Raw genomic sequence first — 21,344 nt, 5'->3', positions numbered from 1 at the left:
TATAAACCCTAGAGCTGGTTCTTTGGGGGTGGGTGGAGTTAAGGAGACACCAGAGAAGCCTAACAAAGAAAATAAAAGCCAATTAAAGACAAATAAGTCCAGAAATGCAATGAATGGTGTTGAGGATGACTTACGTGTCATCTAGAAAAACAAAGCTAGATTCCTACTTCATTTTATACACTTAAATAACAGCAGATGGATCAGATATGTGAATGTGAAAAGAAGGTCATGAAGGTAGAAGAAACAGAAAAACACATCTGTAATCTTTGGGTAGACAAACCTTTCTAAACATGACAATAAAAAGGGGCAAAGAAGATGAACAAGCAGTTTATGAAAATGGAAAAAACCAACATGGATCTTAAATCTGTGGAAAGACCTTCCATCTCATTTTTAGGAAGAGAAATGGAGGTAACTTTTTAAACCTAGCTTATCGGCAAAGATGAGAGAAATCTCTGAACACAGTGTATTGGTGAAGATTTGGGGAACAGAAATTGGGACGACTCCTTTTGAGGCATTTCTGCCTAATCTACCAAATTTCTAAATGCATGTGGCCTTTGATCAGCAATTGTGCTCCCAGGAATTTATCCTACATCCATCATCGTGCATGGGCCCAAGGTACTCGGGCAAGAATACGCCTATTTGAAGGAGCAAATGCTTGGAAGCCACCCCGGTAAGGGGCAGGTTAAAGAATTAATGGTGTGGCTCTATAATGAAATACTATGCAGCCAGTGAAAAGGATGAGGTGGATCCTGAATAACCAGCATGGAAAGAAGCAGGCAGGGGGCTGCCATTTGAATCCAGAATAAGGATCTAAGGTGAAATAAGAATGGTAGTGAGGTGACGGGGGCTGAAGATGGGTGACAGGCAGACAGGTTTCATTGTCTCACTCTAATTTTGACTGTTTGAAAATTCCCAGTTTTCTATAGTCCCTCACACTGCAGAGAGAGACAGGTGGAACCAAGACTTTTCACCGTCTCCTACACTGTATTTTACAAAGGCTAGTAATAATGGTTACCTCTGGGAAGGGAGTCTGGTGACAGAGGCAGGAGGGAGACTGTTTTCTAAATAACCCTTTCCACTGTTGGAATTTTTACTTATAGGCACACATTACCTATTACAAAATATAAAGGTAAAATATCAAACATCCTTTTTTTTTCCACACACAGTTTGGGTATTTATAGTAACAGAAGTGACTGGAAAACAAACACTCCTTTGGGTGCCGTGATCAGGTGAATGCCTCCCCTTTGAAGTTATTTCTCTCCAGGGAGATGTGGATGCCTCCAGCTGTAATACCTTTAGAGGCAGCAGATGGATTTGTCACCTGAATATCAGTGTATGATCTGAAACCAAAAAAAGTTTTAGCTGAAGCTTCTGGAAGTACTGGGCAGGCAGCAGGGAGAGGTTAGTGGGAGTCCAAGACCTTGGTAGCTACACTTTAGATTTACAGGAGGAAGTGACACAAATGTTTATATACCCCATGACTCATCGATGTGATGGCTCCCTGGGGAATCACGGATACTGTGACAAGGCTTACTATTTACTACTGAAAATTCACATCAATTCAGCATACTTCCCACGTGTCTACTGAGTTCAAAGGACTGGACTTAGGTGTGCCTGGAGATGAATGACTCAGTCCTATGCCTTCTGGAACGGAGCAGAGCAGGTGTCCGGGTAACTGCAAGGCAGGCCAGGGGAGGAGGTGAGCAGAGGGACCCACGGGAGGACCACATAACAGCTCAAGGAGTGGGGAGGTCTTAGAGGATGTCTGGGCAAAAGGGTGAAATCCTGGAAGCAGAGAGCAGGCACAGAGGGTGCTTTCCAGCACGTTTTCTTGGTTACTAGCTTTTGGTTTGCCTGCAGTCATGAAGGCTTTTATAACGATTTCAGTTTTCTTGTATTTCACCCCACTTCCTCGGGAGAACATCTTGACAAACGGATTTCCTTTCCTTGTTACGTACTGGCGTTTCTGATGAGCAAGGGCCTCCATCATCAGGTTTCCAGACTCTGTGAGCACTGGTTTAAGTATCAGACGCCCACTCAGGTCAGAAGGGTATAAGTCCTCATCCAAATGCTGAATTCATTCTGTTGAAGATGACTTTTCAAAGTTTGGGCTCAACCTCAGAGTGACCAGCTTTCATCTGACTATTCCAAAACTGTGGTCTAGAATTAATTGGTGTTGCTCGTATTTGCATCCTTACAAAGCATTTATGAATGAGTAGCTGCTGCTTACTAATAAGCCCGTGTTAATCGTTCCTCAGTCTTCCTGTGGGTCAGGGGAGGGAGGGCCCTTATGCCTCTCCCCCACTAATGAAGAGATGTACCAGGCTGTCCAGTCTTATTTGACAAAATACGGTGTGTTGTATGTTCTACAGACACAGAGAAGATGTGGATTAGGAGAAATGTCGTGTCTGTCAGAAACACTGAACTGAAAATCTCCACATCTACAAAAAAAAAAAAAATGCACGGAGGAGTCTTCATTGAAGATGCTACAGATATGTGAAATGCAACAAATGGCTGCTGTGGTTCTGAACAAGGGCTGGTTCCAAGAAGACCAATTATGACAAGAATGACAGGAGCATGATAGTGTTACAAGCAAAAGAAAAGAGAAAGGCAAGACTCTCTTGTTACAGACTGAGGCTCTGCATGATGTCAGAAGGTTCCCTCCCCCGTACCAACCCCCACCGCTTTTATCTCTGTGGCAAACTTGGAGGAAGTGAACTAAAGATGGTGGAGGCAGTCAGCGATCTAGAAGATGCTCACCATCATGATCTTCACTGCAGTGTCCTCCTCCCTCCCATCTATCCATCCATCTGTGCGTGCACCCATTTTAAGACTGCAGGTAGAGACCTTGGTTTTGAACCCTGGCTCTCCACCTTTGGGGGTCTTACTCTAGAAGCTATTTGTCCTCACTTGTTTCCTCCTCTGTAAAATGGAGCTATGGGCGGTATCTGCCTCCTAGGCTCCTTGAGAGGGTGAGACATGCCTGCAAAGTGCTAGCCCAGGGGTACTGGCCACATCATTGGTGCTCAGTAAGTGCCTGCTCTTTTGCAATTCAAAACGCAACTGGAAGCTCCTTATACCCAAAACATAATAAAATAACTCAAATACACACACACACACACACATTTGTAGACCATTTGGCTGTCAGAGTGAAAACAAAAATTAATCCTTCCATTGCTGAAATTTCTACAGCACAGACAAGTAGTGCCAGAAACAGGGCTGATAAACATTCTCCTGGGCCAATCCACTGTTTCAGGAAAGGACTTTGATTCAGCAAAAATCAGTCTAACAGACAGATTCAGGTGTCCTTTTTTGCTTCCTATTATTCTACTAAAGAAGCTAATCTGACTGGAAAAGTGATCTTTTCCAGTTAGTTCAGAGTTATAATTCACTGATTAGATTCTGTGAAGAACCATTTCCTAAAATTTTCCTGGAAACTAAGGGCTTAAAAAGCCAAAACAATCCAGACCAACTAGGACCACACACCAGCACATACAGTTCAATGCCATTTTATGGGGCAAACTTTCAAAACAATACAGAGAAATGCTAAGTGAGTGACATTTTCATGAGTTTTTTACCTTTGAGAAAAATGACCCATCTATGCATTGGAGGTGCCACTTATACACCCATTAGAATCGCAGTGCATTTCAGCCCGACAGCAGAAAATTGTGGTTCTATCTCCTACTTCTTAGCACAGCCTTCTCTAGACACAATTCTTTCTGAGTGGAGAAATTTATTTCTCAGATGTGACACTGAACGTGTTTTTATTCAAACTTTAAATGAATGAAGCCTATGGACCATCATAAGCTGTACAGAGGATTCCAGTTGGCTATGTCCTAGAAATCTCACGAACCTCCCCAAGTTTGCCCCTGTTCCTTTCCTTTTCTCTTCCGGGAATAAACTCAGTCACACTGGTGTTTGGCAGTTAAGAATAGCACCTGAGTGTCTTCGTGGTCCCTAGTCTTTCAAGTTTTGCTGATTTTTAAATTCATAGTAACTTGAGACCCTCTCTTGTGTGATGGCAGGACACTCCATCTGCATCCAAAGCTTGCTGGAGATACCTAGATGGGGTCTGCGCTGGGGCTGTGCCCGCCACCTCCCACCCTGGGAAGATGCTGTGCTCCCCCTGCACACGAGCCCCTTGTGTGATTTCAGCCTCTCCTCCATTTGCCAACCAGCTCATGCCCGACCCTGGGCTGCAGCGGTCAGCACACTGCACTGAGGTGTGAGGATGCCATAAGGCAACCAGCATGCAGAAAAGGAAGGATGTTACTCCTCCTACAGTCGCCAGCTCACCCAGTGTTTCTCGGGCCCCCTTCCCTCCTGGAAGTCAAGTCTGATGACTTAACAAACGATGTCTGAGGTCAGGGGAAGTGGCCCTCTTCCTCTACACAGCACAGCTCCTGAACTCCTGTGCCCCGTGTCTCCCTCCCCGCCTGTCTTGGTGTCAGAACGCAAGCCTGCTGCCTGGAGAAGCCCTTTCAGGATTCTGCTCAAGACATGTGCTCGGTATGCACGCGGGCTTTCTCTCCTTAATATACCTTACTCTTTAAAAAAACGATCATATGGTAAAACTGACTTTTGGTGGGGTGGTGCAAAGCTGGATGATTTTTTTAATGTTTTTGTAATCAGAGAAAAACAACCTAAAGTGAACAGTTACCAGAAAGTCTCTCAAAACCCTCTGGGATCCTTCTGTACCCATTCCTGTGACTTGTCCTGTTTTGCTTTCCTCCCCTTTCCCTTCCAGGGTCTGAGATGAACTCTCTCCCCAGCAGTGAGGTGGGGATGGATGCTGGTTGCCTGGTCTCATTTAAGTGCCTGTTCCTTGTTTGCAAACATAACATCTAACTTAGGGCTGGGCCAATTCAATGCCAAGCATGGCAGAGATGTTCCATCATCCTCCCTGCCTATGCACACAATTGTAGGGGATCACCCACCCCCGTGACCTCGTATTTTTTCCATCATTTTTCTAGCCTTTTCTCAAGCCCACACTTTGCCTTTCATGCTCAGGTTGTGGTTCGGGAGAACTTGGCAGCCGTCAGCTAAAAGCTAGACGAATACAGTGAATTATTTTCCTCTAAAAGAGCTGACAGAATGAAAAGGAAATGATAGTTCGTTTCCTTGATTGAGGCTGAGGAGTAAGTTGGAGAAACTTGAGTTCCAAGGCTCATTCCACCGAGAAGGAAAGGGTACCCCAGAAAGGCCAGTCTGTGGACAAGAGAAGGAGTTGATTCAACTGTCCTTGATTTTTGAAAATCAAACAGAACACTTGATGGAAAGGTCAGACGTTTTCTATAAAGAACTAACTTACCCTTTAGACGTGAGGTCGGCCACTATTGCCGTGTTTATGAGGGTTTTCTTTCCAGAAAGGGTAGATGGTGAGTTTGAATGAATGGAGCGGGGCTGGCCGTGTAGTCGTGTGACTTCATGTCATGGGGGACAGGGCACAAGAGCTCTAAGGCACAAAAAGTCAGTGGATTCTGTCCGTGCCTCCAACCAGAGCCACTGCCAAATACGCCCCACACCTGCATGGAATTAATCCCAGTCCCCTCTGTGGGATGGGAGAGGAAGGGCGTGCTTAGTCTGCATCATATGTCTCAGGAAAGCTGCAGACAGACATGAGCCTGAAGTGAGAATGTGGGTTTTTCAGTTACTAATGTTTAAAGGCTAACATTTCAGTAGTTTCATAAAACAGAATGAAGGGCTTTTGGGGGGCCTGCTTTACAGGAAATCTTGAAGGAATGGCTTTGGAAAGCATTCACCTCTGGTAGGAAAAAAGACAACAGCAAGTAGAAATGGCTTTCCTCAGATCACGTGGTCTATTAGAGAGTCTCGTTTCCCAGGGTCCACAGGTGAGTTGCTTTTGAGACATGGAAAGGCTCAGGACAAGGGAACCCATGGGGGAAGAGGTTTATGGGCTCTGGGAGTATCTGAACTTTGCACACAAAACATTGAGTACTGGTGCAATTCCTTCTACTGTCCATAGATGGGCCTTTCTGGGGTTTCATTTCCTTCTTGGTAGAATGAGCCAAGCTTCTCAAACTAACTCCTCAACACCGATCAAGGAAATGAACTTTCATTTTCTTTTCCATTTGCATACAAAATATTGAGTACTGGAGCATCTTCTGAGGGTTCATCGCCTTCATCAGATTCTTGAATTTCAAGTCCATAAGCCCAGAAAAGTTTAGAAAATGCCCATCCCCTTCCACCAATGTAAACCCAAGACAGATTAGAAAAACAAATGCGAAAGACAGAACTGTCAATAGCCAACAAAGCAAGCAGAAGAAATTAGAGATGTGTCTTAACTGATCGAAAAGGGAGAGGACATTGTAAACACAAAAGGTATGGGAGAATTCACCAGAGATTAATAAATTTAATATACAAAACTAGAGTTCCTTTCATTTCAAAAAGTAGCATAAATAAAATTGAAGGACAAATTGGGGAAATGTTTGTGATAAATTACTGGAAAAGGGTAAATATTCTTAACCTATTAAAGAAAATGAGCTCTATCTTTCAAAAAGAAAAAGGAAATAGGCAGAAGATGAGAACAGATAACTCACAGAACAAGTGTCAACAGCAGCTCTGTGCTGCAGCCCGCTGGTACTTGCTCATGTCAACCCATCCTCTGTTTCTCGTTCAGTGACACCACGTTAATAACTTGAAATTGACCATGGTGGAGTTTTTACAGCAGAGAAATTACCTACAAATCAAGGTTTTTTTTTTTTTTTTTTTTTTTTTTGGACAGCCAATTTACCAATGTATCTTTGGTTAATAGATACACAAAAAGGAGCTCAAGTGTGCCAGCAATCAAAGAAATACAGAAAGAAATGAGGTCTGAACAAGACGGAATAAGTGCCTGTGACTCTATTCTTCCTGCAAATTACAACAAAAAAGTCTGGAGAAAATGCATATTGTACCGAACAGGTGCTCTAAAAGTTGGAGAAAAGTCAGTGAACTGGCTAGGGACCTCAGAACTCAAGGGACTACCTGGCGGTGAATCCTTGTTTTTTTTGTGTTTGTCTTCTTTATATGTTGGCCTGGGCTCTGGAGAGGCCCCCAGTCTGCAAACACCAATAGCACTGGACAAGGAACAGTCCCGAGAAAAGCCTGCTATCTTCAGCTAAAAGAACAGGAAAAGAGTGACCCAGTAAACATCTTGACCATGTCTGACCTTACTCTGCCTCCAGGTGAATACCAGAAAAGAGCCATGCCCTGCTCTCCCTCCTGGGCACCGCATCCTGGAGACGGCAGGGCCCTGCTTTCCATCCCTCCCTGTGCTAACAGATCTCATCTCGTCCCTGGAGCAGAGACTGTGGGTGGAAATTTTCAGTGGATTTCTCATCACCAGAAAGACCAGAAGGAAGCAGAACGTTTTTCAAATGTTGAAAGAAGAAAACAATCCATCCAGAGTTCTATATCTATTGAAAATATACTTCGGGAATACAGGTGACACAGACATTTTCAGACGAAGGAAAACTAACAGAATTTGTCACCAGCAGATGTGCCTTAACCAAACAGCTGAAGGAACTTTTTCAGACAGAAAACGGTAACAGAAAGAAAACTGGGACATCAGAAGTGAAGAAAGAATGGGAAGGGTGGATACATGAGCAGATGTAGGAGACTATTCTTCTCAAGTGTAAAAAATTATGTTTGAAAGCAGAAATGACAACATCTGAAGTGGTTGTCACTATACATAAAGGGAACACTTAGGGCGTCTCTATCTTAAAGGGACCTAAAAGGTTGTAAAGGTTTTACATGCCGCTGAAAGTGATAAAATATTGATACTAATAGACTGTGATAAATTATATACGTATATTGTAATCTTCACAGCAGCAGTTTCAGTCAGGGCAGTTTTGTCTCCCAGGGGACATCTGGCAATGTTTGGAGTTACGACTACACGTCTACTGCCATCTACAGTTGGTAGAAACCAAGATGCTGCTAAACATGACAAGACACTGGAAAGTCACACACAACAAAGAGTTACCCAGCCTGAAACGTCAATAATGCTGAGGCTGAGGAAGCCTGTCCTAGAGCAGCCATATAAAAAAGTGCACACAGACATATCTCAAAAATACTGTAGATGAATCGTTACAGAATACCAAAAAATGTTCAACAAACCTCACAGGAAGTCAGGGAAGAGGAGCATGATGAAACAAAAATCAGAGGGAACAAACACAAGATTAAGATGGTAGACTTAAATTCTAACAGCAATAATTGCATTAAAAGTAAATGGTCTATAAACACATATTAAAGACAGTGACTGACTGAATGGATGAAGAAATGCACAACCCAACTATATGCTGTCTCTGAGAAACTCATTTCAAGTAAAATGACGTAGGTAGGTTAAAAGTAAAAAGATGGAAAAAGACATACCTTGCAAATGCTAAGCAAGAGAAAACTGAAGTGGATGTGAGATCAAGTGGATTTGACCACAAAGTCACCGGCGGTAAAGAGGGACGTTACACAATGATAAAAGGGTCAATTCACCAAGGGGAGACAATAATCCTAATTCTTTTGTGCCACAAACAACAGAGCTTCAAAACACATGAGGTAAAAACTGATGGACAAAAAGTGACACATTTATAGTTGGAAATTCATCATCCCTTTCTGTGATTTATAGAACCCCTAGACAGAGAAAGATATTTTGTTTTACATATCAAATGGGCAAAGCTTTGAAATGTTAATACTTAGTACTAGCAAAGTCATGGTGGGACAGGTGCCTTGTGACAACATGGGAGTGTAAGTGCATGTCAGTCCTGAAAAAATGTTTAATTTATGTATTAACAGACTTAAAATGATTATATCATTTTCAACCCAGTATTTTCACTTTTAGAAATCTCTCCAAAGAAATAACTAAAGTGGTCCAAAATTTACCTGTCTGGACCTTCATAACAGAGCTATTCATAACAGCAAAAATTGGAAACACCCGAAGATGCCCACTGATTGGCAAGTACTTAAAAAAGTATTCTATATACATATATAGTGTTATCAATAAAATCACATTGTAAAGAATTTTTAATGCCATGATAAATGGGAATGACTTTAAGGCAAAAAAGTAGTATGTAAAGCAATGTATACACAGAATAATCTAAGTTATGTTAGAAATATACATTTAATTTTAAATATGCAAAAATTAATAGAAGAAAAAATATCGTGATGAGAGGAATGAAAGATAACCAGTGATTGTATCTTTGTGTTTTCATTTGGTTGTTTTTACTTTTTTCCCCACTTCAAGTTGCCTATTATGAAATACTGTCACATTCATGGTCATAACAAACAGAAAGTGTGACTTCCAAAAACACAAAGTGTCTTATGCACTCTTGCATCGGGTATGGAGAAACTAAATTGGTGGTAAAGTTTTTGTAAATAATTCTGAGAGTGAAAAATGGTAAGAAAGTATTCCATTGCTCTCCCTAAAGCAGTCATCTCTGTTTTACTGCCCGGGACTTAATAATTATTCACAGTACTCCCTGTCATTCTCCAAAGGGTCACGGTGCCGATGTCACGTTGAATGGGCGCCCTCACTCTTCTAAATATCAAATTTAAAGGTGTTACTAATAATAAGTGAAACATATTACACCATAACTATCTACCAAGCACTGGACTATTGCGTTACCTGGAGTATCTCTTTGAACCATCTGAGGAGCTGAATGATCTCCGTTTTATAGAGGTGCTGAGAAGCCAAGCAACTTGTCCAAGTGCAGACATCAGCAAGCAGCAGAGTCTGGATTTGAACTACCTCCGTCAGAGTAACCGCTGAAGGCATACCTGGGCCTGTCTGAGCGCAGGGTTGGCCGGCAGGGGTCTGGCGGGGACGCAGGGCACAGGAGGAGCCTGGTGCAGGGGCGGGAGCACCCGCTGAGGAGAACTGGGCTGAGGAACGTCCAGGGCTTTGAGGGGTCTGCTGATGTCCACGCTCGGACACTGCGGCGATCTCCTGGTGTTGTCCTGTGGGGTCAGAGCCGAGAGTCACTGTGGTGATCACCGTCTCGTTACTGCAGGGAAAAGCAGGGCTGGAGGGAGAGGTGGGCCGGAGGAAAGGAAAGAAATCAAGGCGTTCCAGGAGGGGGGGGTCTATTGTTTTTCATGTGAACTTCAAAATTCTAACAGAATCCCCCCCTCAAACCTGTAACAGAGAGGTTGATTCTATTTGAAATTTTAAAAACTGGTTTAATTCACTAACATACGTAGGTGCAAGGCCCCTGTGGACGTGCCAGCCTGTGTGAAGACACAGGCCAGAGCTTAAGGAAATTAAGGACTTGTGAAAATGACATGTAGCTCAATGTGCACGAGGCTCGATGAGAAATGAGGAAAATTCCCGGGGAAGCAGCATCAGGATTTAGGGCTTGTGCCCGAAGGACCCTCTCCTGCGTAGTGGCCTCGTGCCCTCTGTCCCTCCCTCCCTCTTTCCTTCCTTCCTCTCTATAAACTCTACTGAGGTTTAATTTCATACATTTTGACATAAGTTCATCCCCCTGAAACCATCACAATAAGCAAGATAATTAGCATCTCCATCCCCCGGTCATCCTTCCGTCTCATCCTTCCCTCCTCTTTATCCCAGCAACTATTGATCCGACTTCTGTCACTATAAATTGGTTTGCATTTTCTAGAATTTCATACAAATAGAATCTTTTTTTGGGTGGGGGGAGCCTGGCTTCTTTCACTTGGCATAATTATTTTGAGATTTATCTGCGACGTCGTGTACACCAGTAAGTTCATTTTTTTTTTTACTCTAAATAGCATTCTACTGTGTAAATATACCACAGTTTGTTTATCCCTTTACCTGTTGACTGATATGTGGGTCATTTCCGGTTTTTGGCTCTTCAAAATAGAGCTGCATTTTTGGCTCTCACAAATGAAGCTGTTTTGCCCACAGTCCCACGGTTGGGGGTGAAAGGTGGTAACGCTTAACAGGAATGGCTGTCTCCTCTTTAGAACCATCTACACTTTTTGGATTACGGGATATAAAATATATATACAAAATCTATCTATCTATCTATCTATCTATTCTTTTGCCTCCTGAATACCTGATAATGGTTTTAAATATCATTTGTCATTTCTTGACACCAACACTGTTCACTGCTACAATCTGGACTCTTGTTGAGTGACTTCAACATTCAGGAATTCTTGTAGATACACCAGAAAACACTTGGTGGGAGAAACTACATACTAGAGTGAACTCTAATCATAATTCACCAGGGTAGCAGGAAAGTTAGGAGACAGCAGGGAGCCAGGAGGTACTCTGGTTTAAGGATCCAGATCTTGGAAACTACAGGCTGGACAGAGCTTCCAGAACCCAGGGCGGGGGCAAAATGGACCCAAGCAAGGGTTCCGTGTCACTCTTAGAAATACCCTGGGGGTAACCGTGGGCTGTAGACGTTCTCCCAAACCCAGTTGGTGGCATTTTCAAGTCACAGGAGGGGTCCGGCATCGGGAGCCTGCTTGGGTGGCGGACCTAGCGGGCCCCCTGGGAACTGGGCCATCTGGGTGCCTGGAGGGGCCACGGCTCGCCGTGGACCACGCACAGGGTCCTGCAGGGGACGTTCCCTCAATGGAATCCAGTAGCGCTTCTGTGGGGCCCCGTGAGCCTCTTCCCGCCCCAACCGGCCCCTCAGGAAGACCCTGCTGGACCGCCTTGTGCTGACCCAGCACTTCACAGGAAGAGCCTCTGGGAGCGATTCCTGCTCGAGGACTCACTGGCTTCTCACGCTGGTTTAAAACTCACCTTCGATGTGCTGGAAGGTGGCGGTTTTGTCGGCAGGCCTTTGCTGAGGTGGGCGAGGCGAGCCTGCCCGGGCTGGGGGCCGCTGGATGGCCGGGGAGGGCGCGCACACCTGCAACGCAACCCCAGGCACGCTGACCGAGGGCGCACTCCCCTCTGGCTTGCCCTTTTCTATTTTGTTCTCAGTAACGCTCCGAACACAATTTTCTTGTTTTCACTTAGTGTGTAAACATGCGACAGCAAAATTATCTAACACTCTTCTTACAAGATTAAAAGATAAACATTGATTTCTTTTCCCCAAAGCCACTATTCTGTTAAATTTGTTCTTGCAATCCATAGAAACACAGCTCTGTGACACTGAGACACATTTTGTATAAAGCTGGCATTTCAGCAATGATGTCTTTGAATATATTTGGATCAAAAGCTACCCCTTCTGATATGAATATCTCACTATTCAGCATGTCTTACAAAAATTACTAATGTAAGGGTGGGAAAAAATACATCAGTGGAGTTTGTCCACATGCTGCTTATTTATGTAATAAGCAGCAAACAGTTTGCAGGGAAAGTAAAGGGGGCAGATAGGTCTGGCAAAAACTTAAAAAAACCAAATCGACAGAAAATCTGATGGCTTCTTTGCTGAGGAAACAAAGCGAGAAGCAGGTGGCTACACTGTCTTTCAAACGCCGTTTCTTGGAAAGGTGACCTCCCAGACACGGTACCTTAGCTTTTCGATGGTGGTTTTTTTATCTGTAAACAGCAGTTGTATGAACGTCTTCCTTTTGAGATAAACCACAAATCCAGCAGCAAGAAGACAGAGGATGGTCACCAGAATTCCTATAGTTAAACCTTGGTTATCTGAAACAAAGCATGTTTGACACAGGGAAGAAGGCAGTTACAGTGAAATACGGGAAGCATTAAACTGTGACATTTACAGCAAAACAAACTTGGAAGGAAGGAACAGAAACAGAGTGTGTAAATCCCTGAATGGCGTACTGAGAAATTAGTCTTACTTCAAAGGTCCTGTATGAGGTGCAAGCTAGCTTGCCACCTGTCACTTCGGACAATTCTGGAAGTTGCTAAGCAGGAATGCAGGCTGGTAGGTGGGACTGCAGCCCTGGCCACCCAGGCTCCCCCAGGGGTGATGACAGCCGGGGAATGGTGGCCATGGAGGCTAACAGGGAGCCATCACTACAGTCCCATCAGACTTAAAGTGGTCCCCCAGCTAAAATCTTCCCCGCCCCATGGCAAATACCCTCCTGCAGGCTCTTCCTTCTCTCCTTTTTCTGTATTGGGGTTTGTTTCATTTTCGTTTTTTTTTTTTTGTATTTTTTTAGACTAAGACTTTATTTCTGGATATCGTCAAATTAGGTGAAAAAGAAAAAGAAAACTCAGCTTAAATGCAGGGCCCCCGGGTTTTGTTTTGTCATGCCAGGGGCTTAAAGTGCAGCCCGTGGGGGCAAAGCCCTTTCTCGGGGAGAATGCTGCTTATTACCTCTGAGGAAACTTCCCCTTCTCTGGGATTTGATCCCATTTTGTTTAGTACAGAGAACCCTAAGGCTCCTCAGGGGCGTGGAAAGGGGTGGAAAATCACACCATCACATGGTTTCTGACTGCAGCTGTGGCCGAGGGCTGCCTGGGGAGGGTCCTCAATGCCAGGATTCAGAGGCACTGCATGTGGAATTTCACCTGGGCCATGGGTTCTCTGAGAGCACAGATCTCAATTCATTTGTCTCTGTCTTCCTGCCGGCAACCATCAGTTTATGCTTCACGTGGTAGGCGCCCAGCGGCCCTTTCAGGCTGCTCCCGGCTGCGGAGGTGGCTTCTGTCACCCGGGCTCGCCCCTCCCTGCCTCTGACCTGGACGTCCTGCTGGCTGGGAACCAGTGGCTCCCACTCCGGGGGGTGCCTTCACACCCCATATTTCTGGACTTTGTCCCCAACTGACAAGTCCTAACAGGGACAGCTCTTAGTCTAAGTAAGACAAGCAGCGTATGACAGTCTTGACTGACTTGTAAGTGTCACTGGAAAAGCATTGCTCTGGCTTCCCGGCCAAAGTGTCATTCTTTTAAGACTGTGAGCTGGCAGTCACAGGGGACTCCGGCTAGAGTTCTGCTGTCTCTTAACAAAGCCAATTAAAAAGCGAGCAGAAGCATCTTGAACCATAGTTTCTCGTTCCTTAAAATCAGATCCCTAAGTCTTAAATTGACGGGGTGGGTGGCAGGGTCCTCGATGCATTAAAAACTAAAACTGCTGGTTCTGTACAATAAACTCTTAAACCCAATGGCCAGTTGGAAAGTTAACTGAGTTGGAGCAAGAGGCCATGCATCGAGGCAGAGATGACAGTAAGGAATGGGGACACCGGTCCAGGCCTTGCTTCCTACCCACCGGGATGGACACCCCTGAAGAGGCAAGACATTGTGGCCCTTTTCCCTCTTGCCACGGGGCTGGGCCCGGGAGAGCAGGGCCCGGGGCGCTCTCAGCAGCCACGCTGAGACACGTCCATCTTCAAGCAGAAGGATGACCAGGAACTCACTTTCCTTCCTCACGACACTGTTTCTCCAGATGTGCCTGCCTCCGAGGGTCTCTCCCTCCTGGCCCTGCGTCCCCCGCCTGGCCCTGCTGAGCAGTGTTGTGTCTGTTGTCATGGGAACGGCGGCCAAGCCACAGAATCAACCGCCACCAGTCACAGTGGGACTTGGGCTGCGTGACGTCCCCTGCAGCGGCATCAGCCACCATCTGAGTGTCGCTGGGGCTCAGGTGGGCACCGAGGTGGCACACAAGTGTGCTGGGGAAACTGCCAGCCCCCCTACCCTGCGGTGCTGGCTGTCCGCTCTCTGCACCATCAGCCTTGCTTCTTTCACATTAGCGGGGGCACCCCTCGGACCCGCCCCGGCACTGCCTGACAAGAGCTCAGAGAAGATGGTACCACATGAGGGCACCGCTTCTCAACGTCTCTGAGGAGAAATGAACCGACGGCCCCAGCACAGCAGCTCTTGTCAGGGGAGGGTACGGCTCAGCGGTAGAGCACGTGCTTAGTGTGCACGAGGTCCTGGGTTCAATCCCCAGCACCTCCATGAAAAGCAAAAACAAAAAACAAAAAAGGCATTTGACTTCACATCTCTTGGCGCCAGTACACAGAGGCTGGCCTTCACAGAGTCCTTTGATCCGACAATGAAGTTCATACCCACTTGGCAGTTTGCCGCAGGATGACCTCAGCTAAGGGAGCGTCACGGGCTGAAAAGCGGTGAACTCGGCCTCAGAGGAAAGCAGGGGGAGGAGCCTGCAAAGCTACCGTGAGGACGAGAGAGAGTCTCAGGCTGTGTCAGGTCCCAGTGGGGTCCCCACTGCGTTTCTGGCTGTGCACCCACACTGATGGTTGGTGAGGCCTCCGTCTTGCTCGGCAGGACCCCACCTGGGGTCCCGTTCCCTCCTGCTCAGCCCACTCCCAGGACGTGCGGCCCCCACTCACCTGCTTGCCGGATGGGGCCGCTGTCTGTGCTGCCTCCAAAGCCAAACTTGTCACAGAAGGGAGGTGCCCAGTGGGCCTCGCAGTGGCAGTTCTTCCTGTTGTTACACACCTTTCGGGCGGCCGGGAAGGAAGACACCAAGAAGGAAGCAGTGTCAGGACACGCCTCTGCCTGGCGCGGAGCTACGTCTCTGAGCCTTAGTTGAGCCCCAGAGCAAAGCAAAGGTCCTGTGGTCAGAGCCCCCGTCACACCCATACAGATGCAGCCAGACTCCGTACGTGCCGCCGGGAGGATAAACCCCGCACCCAGCCCCACACCGGCGAGCCCAGAGCCCGCGGCTGCGGGGTAGCATGACGCGCCTGGCCGCGGCTGCTGAGACGGTGCGGAGGTCGTTAGGGCTCACCCAGCTCCTTGCACCCCTTTCTCGTCTCAGTCGATCTCCACATCCCTCGCCTTAAATCCAGGAAGCCCTTCCCACCTGGCCGTGATGAGAGGCCCTCTCAGTGTGAGGAGGGACCCTGCTTCAGGGACACGGCCGAGCCCTCGAGTGTCACGGACCTGACCACCCTGGGCCCCTTCAGACAGGAGGCTCGGGAGGCTGGGTCCCCATAGCAGGACCACAGCCCGGCCTCCTGTTTCCTGATGTCCACAAGGTGCCGCTCCCTCTAAGCCGGCTGCGACACCTTGGGCCTGATGCCCGCTTCCTCCCAACGGAGTCTGTGAATTGTGTCCTAATGGAATAAGAGGATGGCTCTGGTCTGATGGGAAAGGGGTGCCCAAGAAGGCAGGAGGGGGCTGGCTTTGCTCTTACTGAGCCCTGAGCACTGCACTAAGGAGCCAGGCGGGGCTCCCCTGGTCACCAAGGGTGACGGATGGAGTCTGCTCCCCAGCCCGTGATGCCCGGTTCCACTTGTTCTTAGAGCCTGTCGTCACACACGTGCCGTACTGAACGACGACAGGAGCCAATGGAACACGAGCACGAAAACCAGGGGATTATTTCCAAGACAATGAGGCCGAGTGCTTTGGGAATGTTGGATAAACGCAAGGCACTGAAAAGAATTTGTGACAAATTTGGAATGGGCGGGACAACAGCAAAATGTTCGGGCAGAACTGCACAAGACGGGAAGGTTCTGCACTCAGGCTGCTCATGAGCCTTGGTTTCCCTTCCACCTAAGGAAACAAGCTACACGTCGCAGACGATGCACTTTGGGTGGTTTACAGAAGTCGGGGCAGAGCCACGGTCAGTACACCCGTCCCACAGGCTCCAGCCCCACATCAAGATATTGCTGGATGGGGCCAAATACACAATTTTATATTTTAAGGCAAAATAAATACTGAGGGATGTGTCTCATTTGTGATGTTTCTCTGCTTTCACTGGTCTTTTTTTTTTTTTTTTTTTTTTAAATGAATCAACCACCTGCCCCAAAGGCTTCGAACAATAAGGCCGACAGTCAGGATGGCCTGTGCCTAGTGGGGAGGTATGTTTCTATGAAGCTAAAACTAAGCAGAATTCATTACTGGGTAGCAGAGCCTGTGCCGGGTCTGGAAGTCCTGCCTGTCTCCTCAGAGATGCTGCTGCTGACGGGGCCCTCCAGAGGATGCAGGCGCTGTCCCGCCCACACAGTTCTGCGTGGTCTCCCACCGCCAATCACAGTCACGGGGCACAGCCCGAACCCCCTCTTGGAGGTGCTGCTGGTAAGCCTGGTCTCACTAGGGGAGGACCGTGGTCAAGCTGTGACTTGTTACCAACTGCTCTCTCTACCAAGAAGATGTGGGCCTTTCCTCTCCAACATGTGGATGGGACCCCAGGGATGTTGGACACTGAGGAGTCCCAGGTCCCTGACCCAGCATCGCTACCAACTGGTCTTGCAACCTTGGATGTGTCGCCACCCCGACTTGGGTCCGGGCTTCGTCACTGGTCAAATAATAAGGCTGCACTAGATCATTTCTGCAGCCATCAGAAAGGAATCTACGATCCAATAAGGACATAAAAAGATTCCATCTAATATTGACAGTCAGCTACACTCACCATCAACAAACCCATCTGAGGTGGCACTGAAATCCTTTATGGTTACAGCACAACAGTAATTTCATGAAAACCTCCATAATTCTATGTTAGAATCATTGGCGAGAGTCTGCAAGTTTTAAAAATAGAATTTGGGGCACAGTTGCTGTAGAAAAGGTTTCAGAAAAACAAATGAACCACTGGCATAGCTAATCAAGATTAATATGATTCCATTGGAAATAATTAAGCCCAGAGGAAAAATAAATTATGTTTTAAACAATTAGAATCCTCTTCGCCCCTAAAAAAAATCCTCTGAACGAAAATAATAGCCTTCCTTAGTTGAAACCCGTTGTATGTGACTTCAAGAAGATGTGGTCAGTGTGTCCTGCCTTCTTTGTTTTAATTCCTGTGGGAAATATTCCAGTTCCGACACATATTCTGAATCTTGGTTGTGAGAGGGACAGCTTTGTTTGAAACGTTAATGAAAAACTCTTCATGAAGGAAGTTAGTGTTATAACTACTTTGAAGATGACAAAGTCCTTTAAAAAAAACAAAACAAACCCAGACTATTCATTTAAAAGCTAATTACCACTCAATTTGATTTTCTTTGTTAAATAAAAATCACATTTCTTACGCTGTGTAAAGGTCAAAGCAAGTGAGCACCTTTAGGAGAAAATACTGGGGCGACACTGATGGCCGTAGTTTCACAGCATCATGCGCTGCAAAATCCTTGGCAAAGGAAGGGTTTAGTGCCGGACCTGTCACCGGCCCGCTGAACGCAGGCTTACCCCTCGGCTGTGGCACTGCACCGCGCACTCGTGGACCCCGAAGACGCTGACGTTCTGACAGCGGCGGTTGAGGCAGATCTGGAGGAGGAGGGAAACACAGCGAACATCTCAGCACCTCTACAACCACACGCACACGCACACGCACGGATCTGTGGCTCCAGGAAGAAGCAGCAAAGGTTCGCCGGAGGAAGACCATCTTCCCTCAGTTCATATGGACGTGGCACGATGGTGCATTTTAACTCGGACCCGGGTGTGCACCCTGATGTCTTGCCTCCAAACTACACGCTTCAAGACTCAGATCCATGTGGACACTGTGGAAGCCTTTTATACTTCACGGCATTTTATATGGTTTCTGTCAATCCGGAAATTATGGTAACTGATTTTTTCATGATTTTTGTTTAGAGCTTGCGATGAAATCTACAAATTACAGCATTGTCCTCCCTCCATTAAAAGACATAGGAGAGAGTAAAACCTGAGCCGATGCAGACTCAGACTCAAGAATACAGGGTCCGAGAATGTTTTAAGGGAGATATTAAAATATGGGAACTTTCCAAAACACTGGCTGACAAGGACTATCATCGATGACATGAACCATCAACAGAAATGCTCCGGAGAAGAAAACAGATGCTTCTCTGTGTTTATCCAGCCTCTGCAGAGGCAGTGATTTGCTAAATGATACTAGGCTGGTTGGAAGAGTTCAGTTTCATTTCAAGGGTGCAAAACACACTCCAGACTCAAGGGATCAGGCCCTTTATCTCCCATAAGATACTACAAATTTATGGAGTCAAAGGAAGAAAAGTCTAATTTTTAGATTACAGAAGCATTTTTAATCAAGTAGGACCTTCCTATGGGACAGTCACCATCTGACCCCAGCAGTTTATCTAACGCCCTTTGAAAAAAGTGCTGGCCCCAGCAGCTCTCAGGGCTGGTGGGAATCTTGGCCAAGGGGACTGTCACATTCCGGCTGATAAAAGACAAGGTCTGGGACTGCACTGAACACAGCAGGACCCCAGTCAGAAGCACAGTGTATGGGTGCTGCTCCCCACCAACCCACGGACAAGGCTAAAGATGGCTTTCAAAGAACCAGCGTTCTGCAGCAAAGAGATCAGAGCACATTTAATCTTACACAGGAGGGAAGAAGCTCACTGATAACTTGAGTCCTTGGGATTTCAGTGTGCAGATGCACCCGGCTCTGGCTGTTCAGACCGCAGTTTAAACGGGTGCCGTTCTAATGTCTAGGCTTGAGTACAAGCTAATGTGCGTGGTTAAGGAGACACCTGCAACGTATAACATGTCTCATGTTAGCATCCTCTTTCCTTAAGGATAAAGCATGGTGCTCAGGGTGCATGGGGGACGTGGGGACGCGAAGTGGGGGGGGACTCTCAACCCCCTGGGACTCTGCTACTGGAGCGGAATCTGTAACTTTCCTTTCTCCCTCGTGACTTCCACATCAGTGAAGGTTTTCATAATGTTTTTATAATTCACATCATTGAAAATGGGGTCTAAAAAAAGCATGTGGGGGTTGATTCATCTTCCTTCCTAAAACATTTTATTAACTTGCTGTTATTTAGTCTGATGAGAAAGTTTGGTAGGAAAAATCAACGTGGCAGAATGTGAAACTCTGACATTTTTCTTATTTTTTTTTTTTTTGTTTTGGACTTTATTTCTAAGCCCCAAATATCTCAGTCTACCTTCACCCCTGGTCTCCAAGAACCCCTTTGGCTTTAAGCTTATCCTTTCCCTTCCCCTCTGCTAGTCCCTCCACGGGGGCTCAGACTACATATGACTTCCCATTCTGTCCAGGTGACAACAAGTCCCCACTGTGCCAAAAGCCAAGGCCACATTTCCAAAAACAATATAATACGCTGCAGAGTTTCCTTCCAAAGTAATTTCCTGGCTGGAAACCCTCATAACACCCAGAGTGTAGAAATGACTTAATAACACTAAAGGGCTGAGAAAACAAGCTTGATTTTCCCAAATCTGCATCTCAAGGGTCAAACCAGGATCCAGGATTTATTGACTTTTTCTTCTAGGTGCAGAGAACTGGATTCCAGAGACACAGTTCTGAGATGTGGATTTAGGAAAACAAACCAACCTTGCAACTCAGTTCTCGAACAGGACGTTTCTCAGTGGGCCCCCTTCCAGACTAACATTTGTGACGCGAGGGAGCATTTGAGTCTTACTTTTCCATCCGCACACTTTGTGCCGGCAAGCACGAGCCCAGGGTCCGGCATGTCATCGCCCAAGTACACGTGGGTCCCACGGCACAGAATCCGACCGCCTTCCTGCAGCGGGATATTCGTCTCTATGGAAACGGCATTGGTACCAATGACTGGCCTGCTGGCACCTCCTTGACACTGGATTTTTCCACATTTAGCATCTCTGGAAGGGAAGGAACAGACAGTCTTCAGAGAGGGAAAGTTTGGCGGTGCGGGAGGCTCAGAGCCGCGGCGCGGTCAGGACGCAGCGCCCATACCTCAGCTCACACTTGGCAAAGGAACTCTTGGAGTTTTTGCCGCAGTTGCCATAAGGGTCACCTGCAGAGTTGACTCTCTCAAAGCAGATCCCAGGGGCAGGTTTAGCACCTGAAACGGAAGCAGAGCAGCACTCTCACCTTCTGCAAGTGTTTCTAATATTTTTGTTTGAATAGCCCAGGGCTTTCAGGTTAGGGGGAGGTGTACTCAAGTGTCCAGATAAATCGCGCCTGGCGTCTCGGCTGACTCCTGATGCGAGCTGGCCAGGGGAAGCCCGGCAGCCTGTCCGGGCTCAGCTCGTAGCAGAGCATGCATTTCATCACTCACTCTCCGTGAGGGCTGCTCTCCGGGCCCCACGGCATGCGCAGCCTCTCGGGAGATGAGGCCTGGCTCTGGGGCCAGACCCGACCCAGCACCAAAGGAGGTGGCTGGCTGGCTGCGGGGAAGAGAGGGAGGCTGGCTGTCGTTCACAACTCCCACACAATTCCGGTGAGAAAATGCAAGCTAAAGCAGGCGCCAAGGAATAATGATGACTAATACGAGGAAGCAACGAGAGACAGAGAAGAAATGAGCATCGCAGGGGACTTACACGACATTTCCAGTTCCGCAAAGCTCACTATCAGTGAATGCCTGTGTTTGCAAGGCAGAGACTGCTCTCAGCAGCCATGTAGGCATAAAATCCCAAAGGCACTTTCCACAGCATGACGGTGCCCAGCAGAGGGGGACGTGGGAGCCAGAGAGCTCAGGAAATGGCCCTTTGTAGCACATCTTCCGGCCAAGGAAAGAGAGAACCCAGAACTGGGGCTGGCGCTGCCAAAGCTCTGGGGGGCTCTCAAATCCTGCTTAGTGGTATCTGTTGAAGGCTGTGTGAGAGATTCAGGGAACTGTT

At 46.9% G+C, this 21,344-nt stretch overlaps 1 protein-coding gene across 1 annotated transcript in view; it reads right to left on the bottom strand.

The window, feature by feature from the left end:
- Nucleotides 1-21,344, bottom strand: part of ADAM12 (ADAM metallopeptidase domain 12) — a 325,460-nt gene that overhangs the window by 10,780 nt on the left and 293,336 nt on the right. Inside the window, exons 15-21 of the mRNA XM_074373406.1 lie at nucleotides 20,458-20,566; nucleotides 20,165-20,363; nucleotides 17,982-18,059; nucleotides 15,191-15,299; nucleotides 12,442-12,577; nucleotides 11,726-11,834; nucleotides 9,769-9,948 (exon numbers count right to left, since the gene is read on the bottom strand). Of these exons, the coding sequence (XP_074229507.1) occupies nucleotides 9,769-9,948; nucleotides 11,726-11,834; nucleotides 12,442-12,577; nucleotides 15,191-15,299; nucleotides 17,982-18,059; nucleotides 20,165-20,363; nucleotides 20,458-20,566 (920 nt within the window). The remainder of the gene's footprint in view (nucleotides 1-9,768; nucleotides 9,949-11,725; nucleotides 11,835-12,441; nucleotides 12,578-15,190; nucleotides 15,300-17,981; nucleotides 18,060-20,164; nucleotides 20,364-20,457; nucleotides 20,567-21,344) is intronic.

This window comes from Camelus bactrianus, chromosome 11 (genome assembly GCF_048773025.1).
Source record: "Camelus bactrianus isolate YW-2024 breed Bactrian camel chromosome 11, ASM4877302v1, whole genome shotgun sequence".
NCBI classification, from domain to species: Eukaryota; Metazoa; Chordata; class Mammalia; order Artiodactyla; family Camelidae; genus Camelus; species Camelus bactrianus.
The sequence above is the reverse complement of the archived record's forward strand: the minus strand, read 5'-3'. Positions and strand labels throughout refer to the sequence as shown.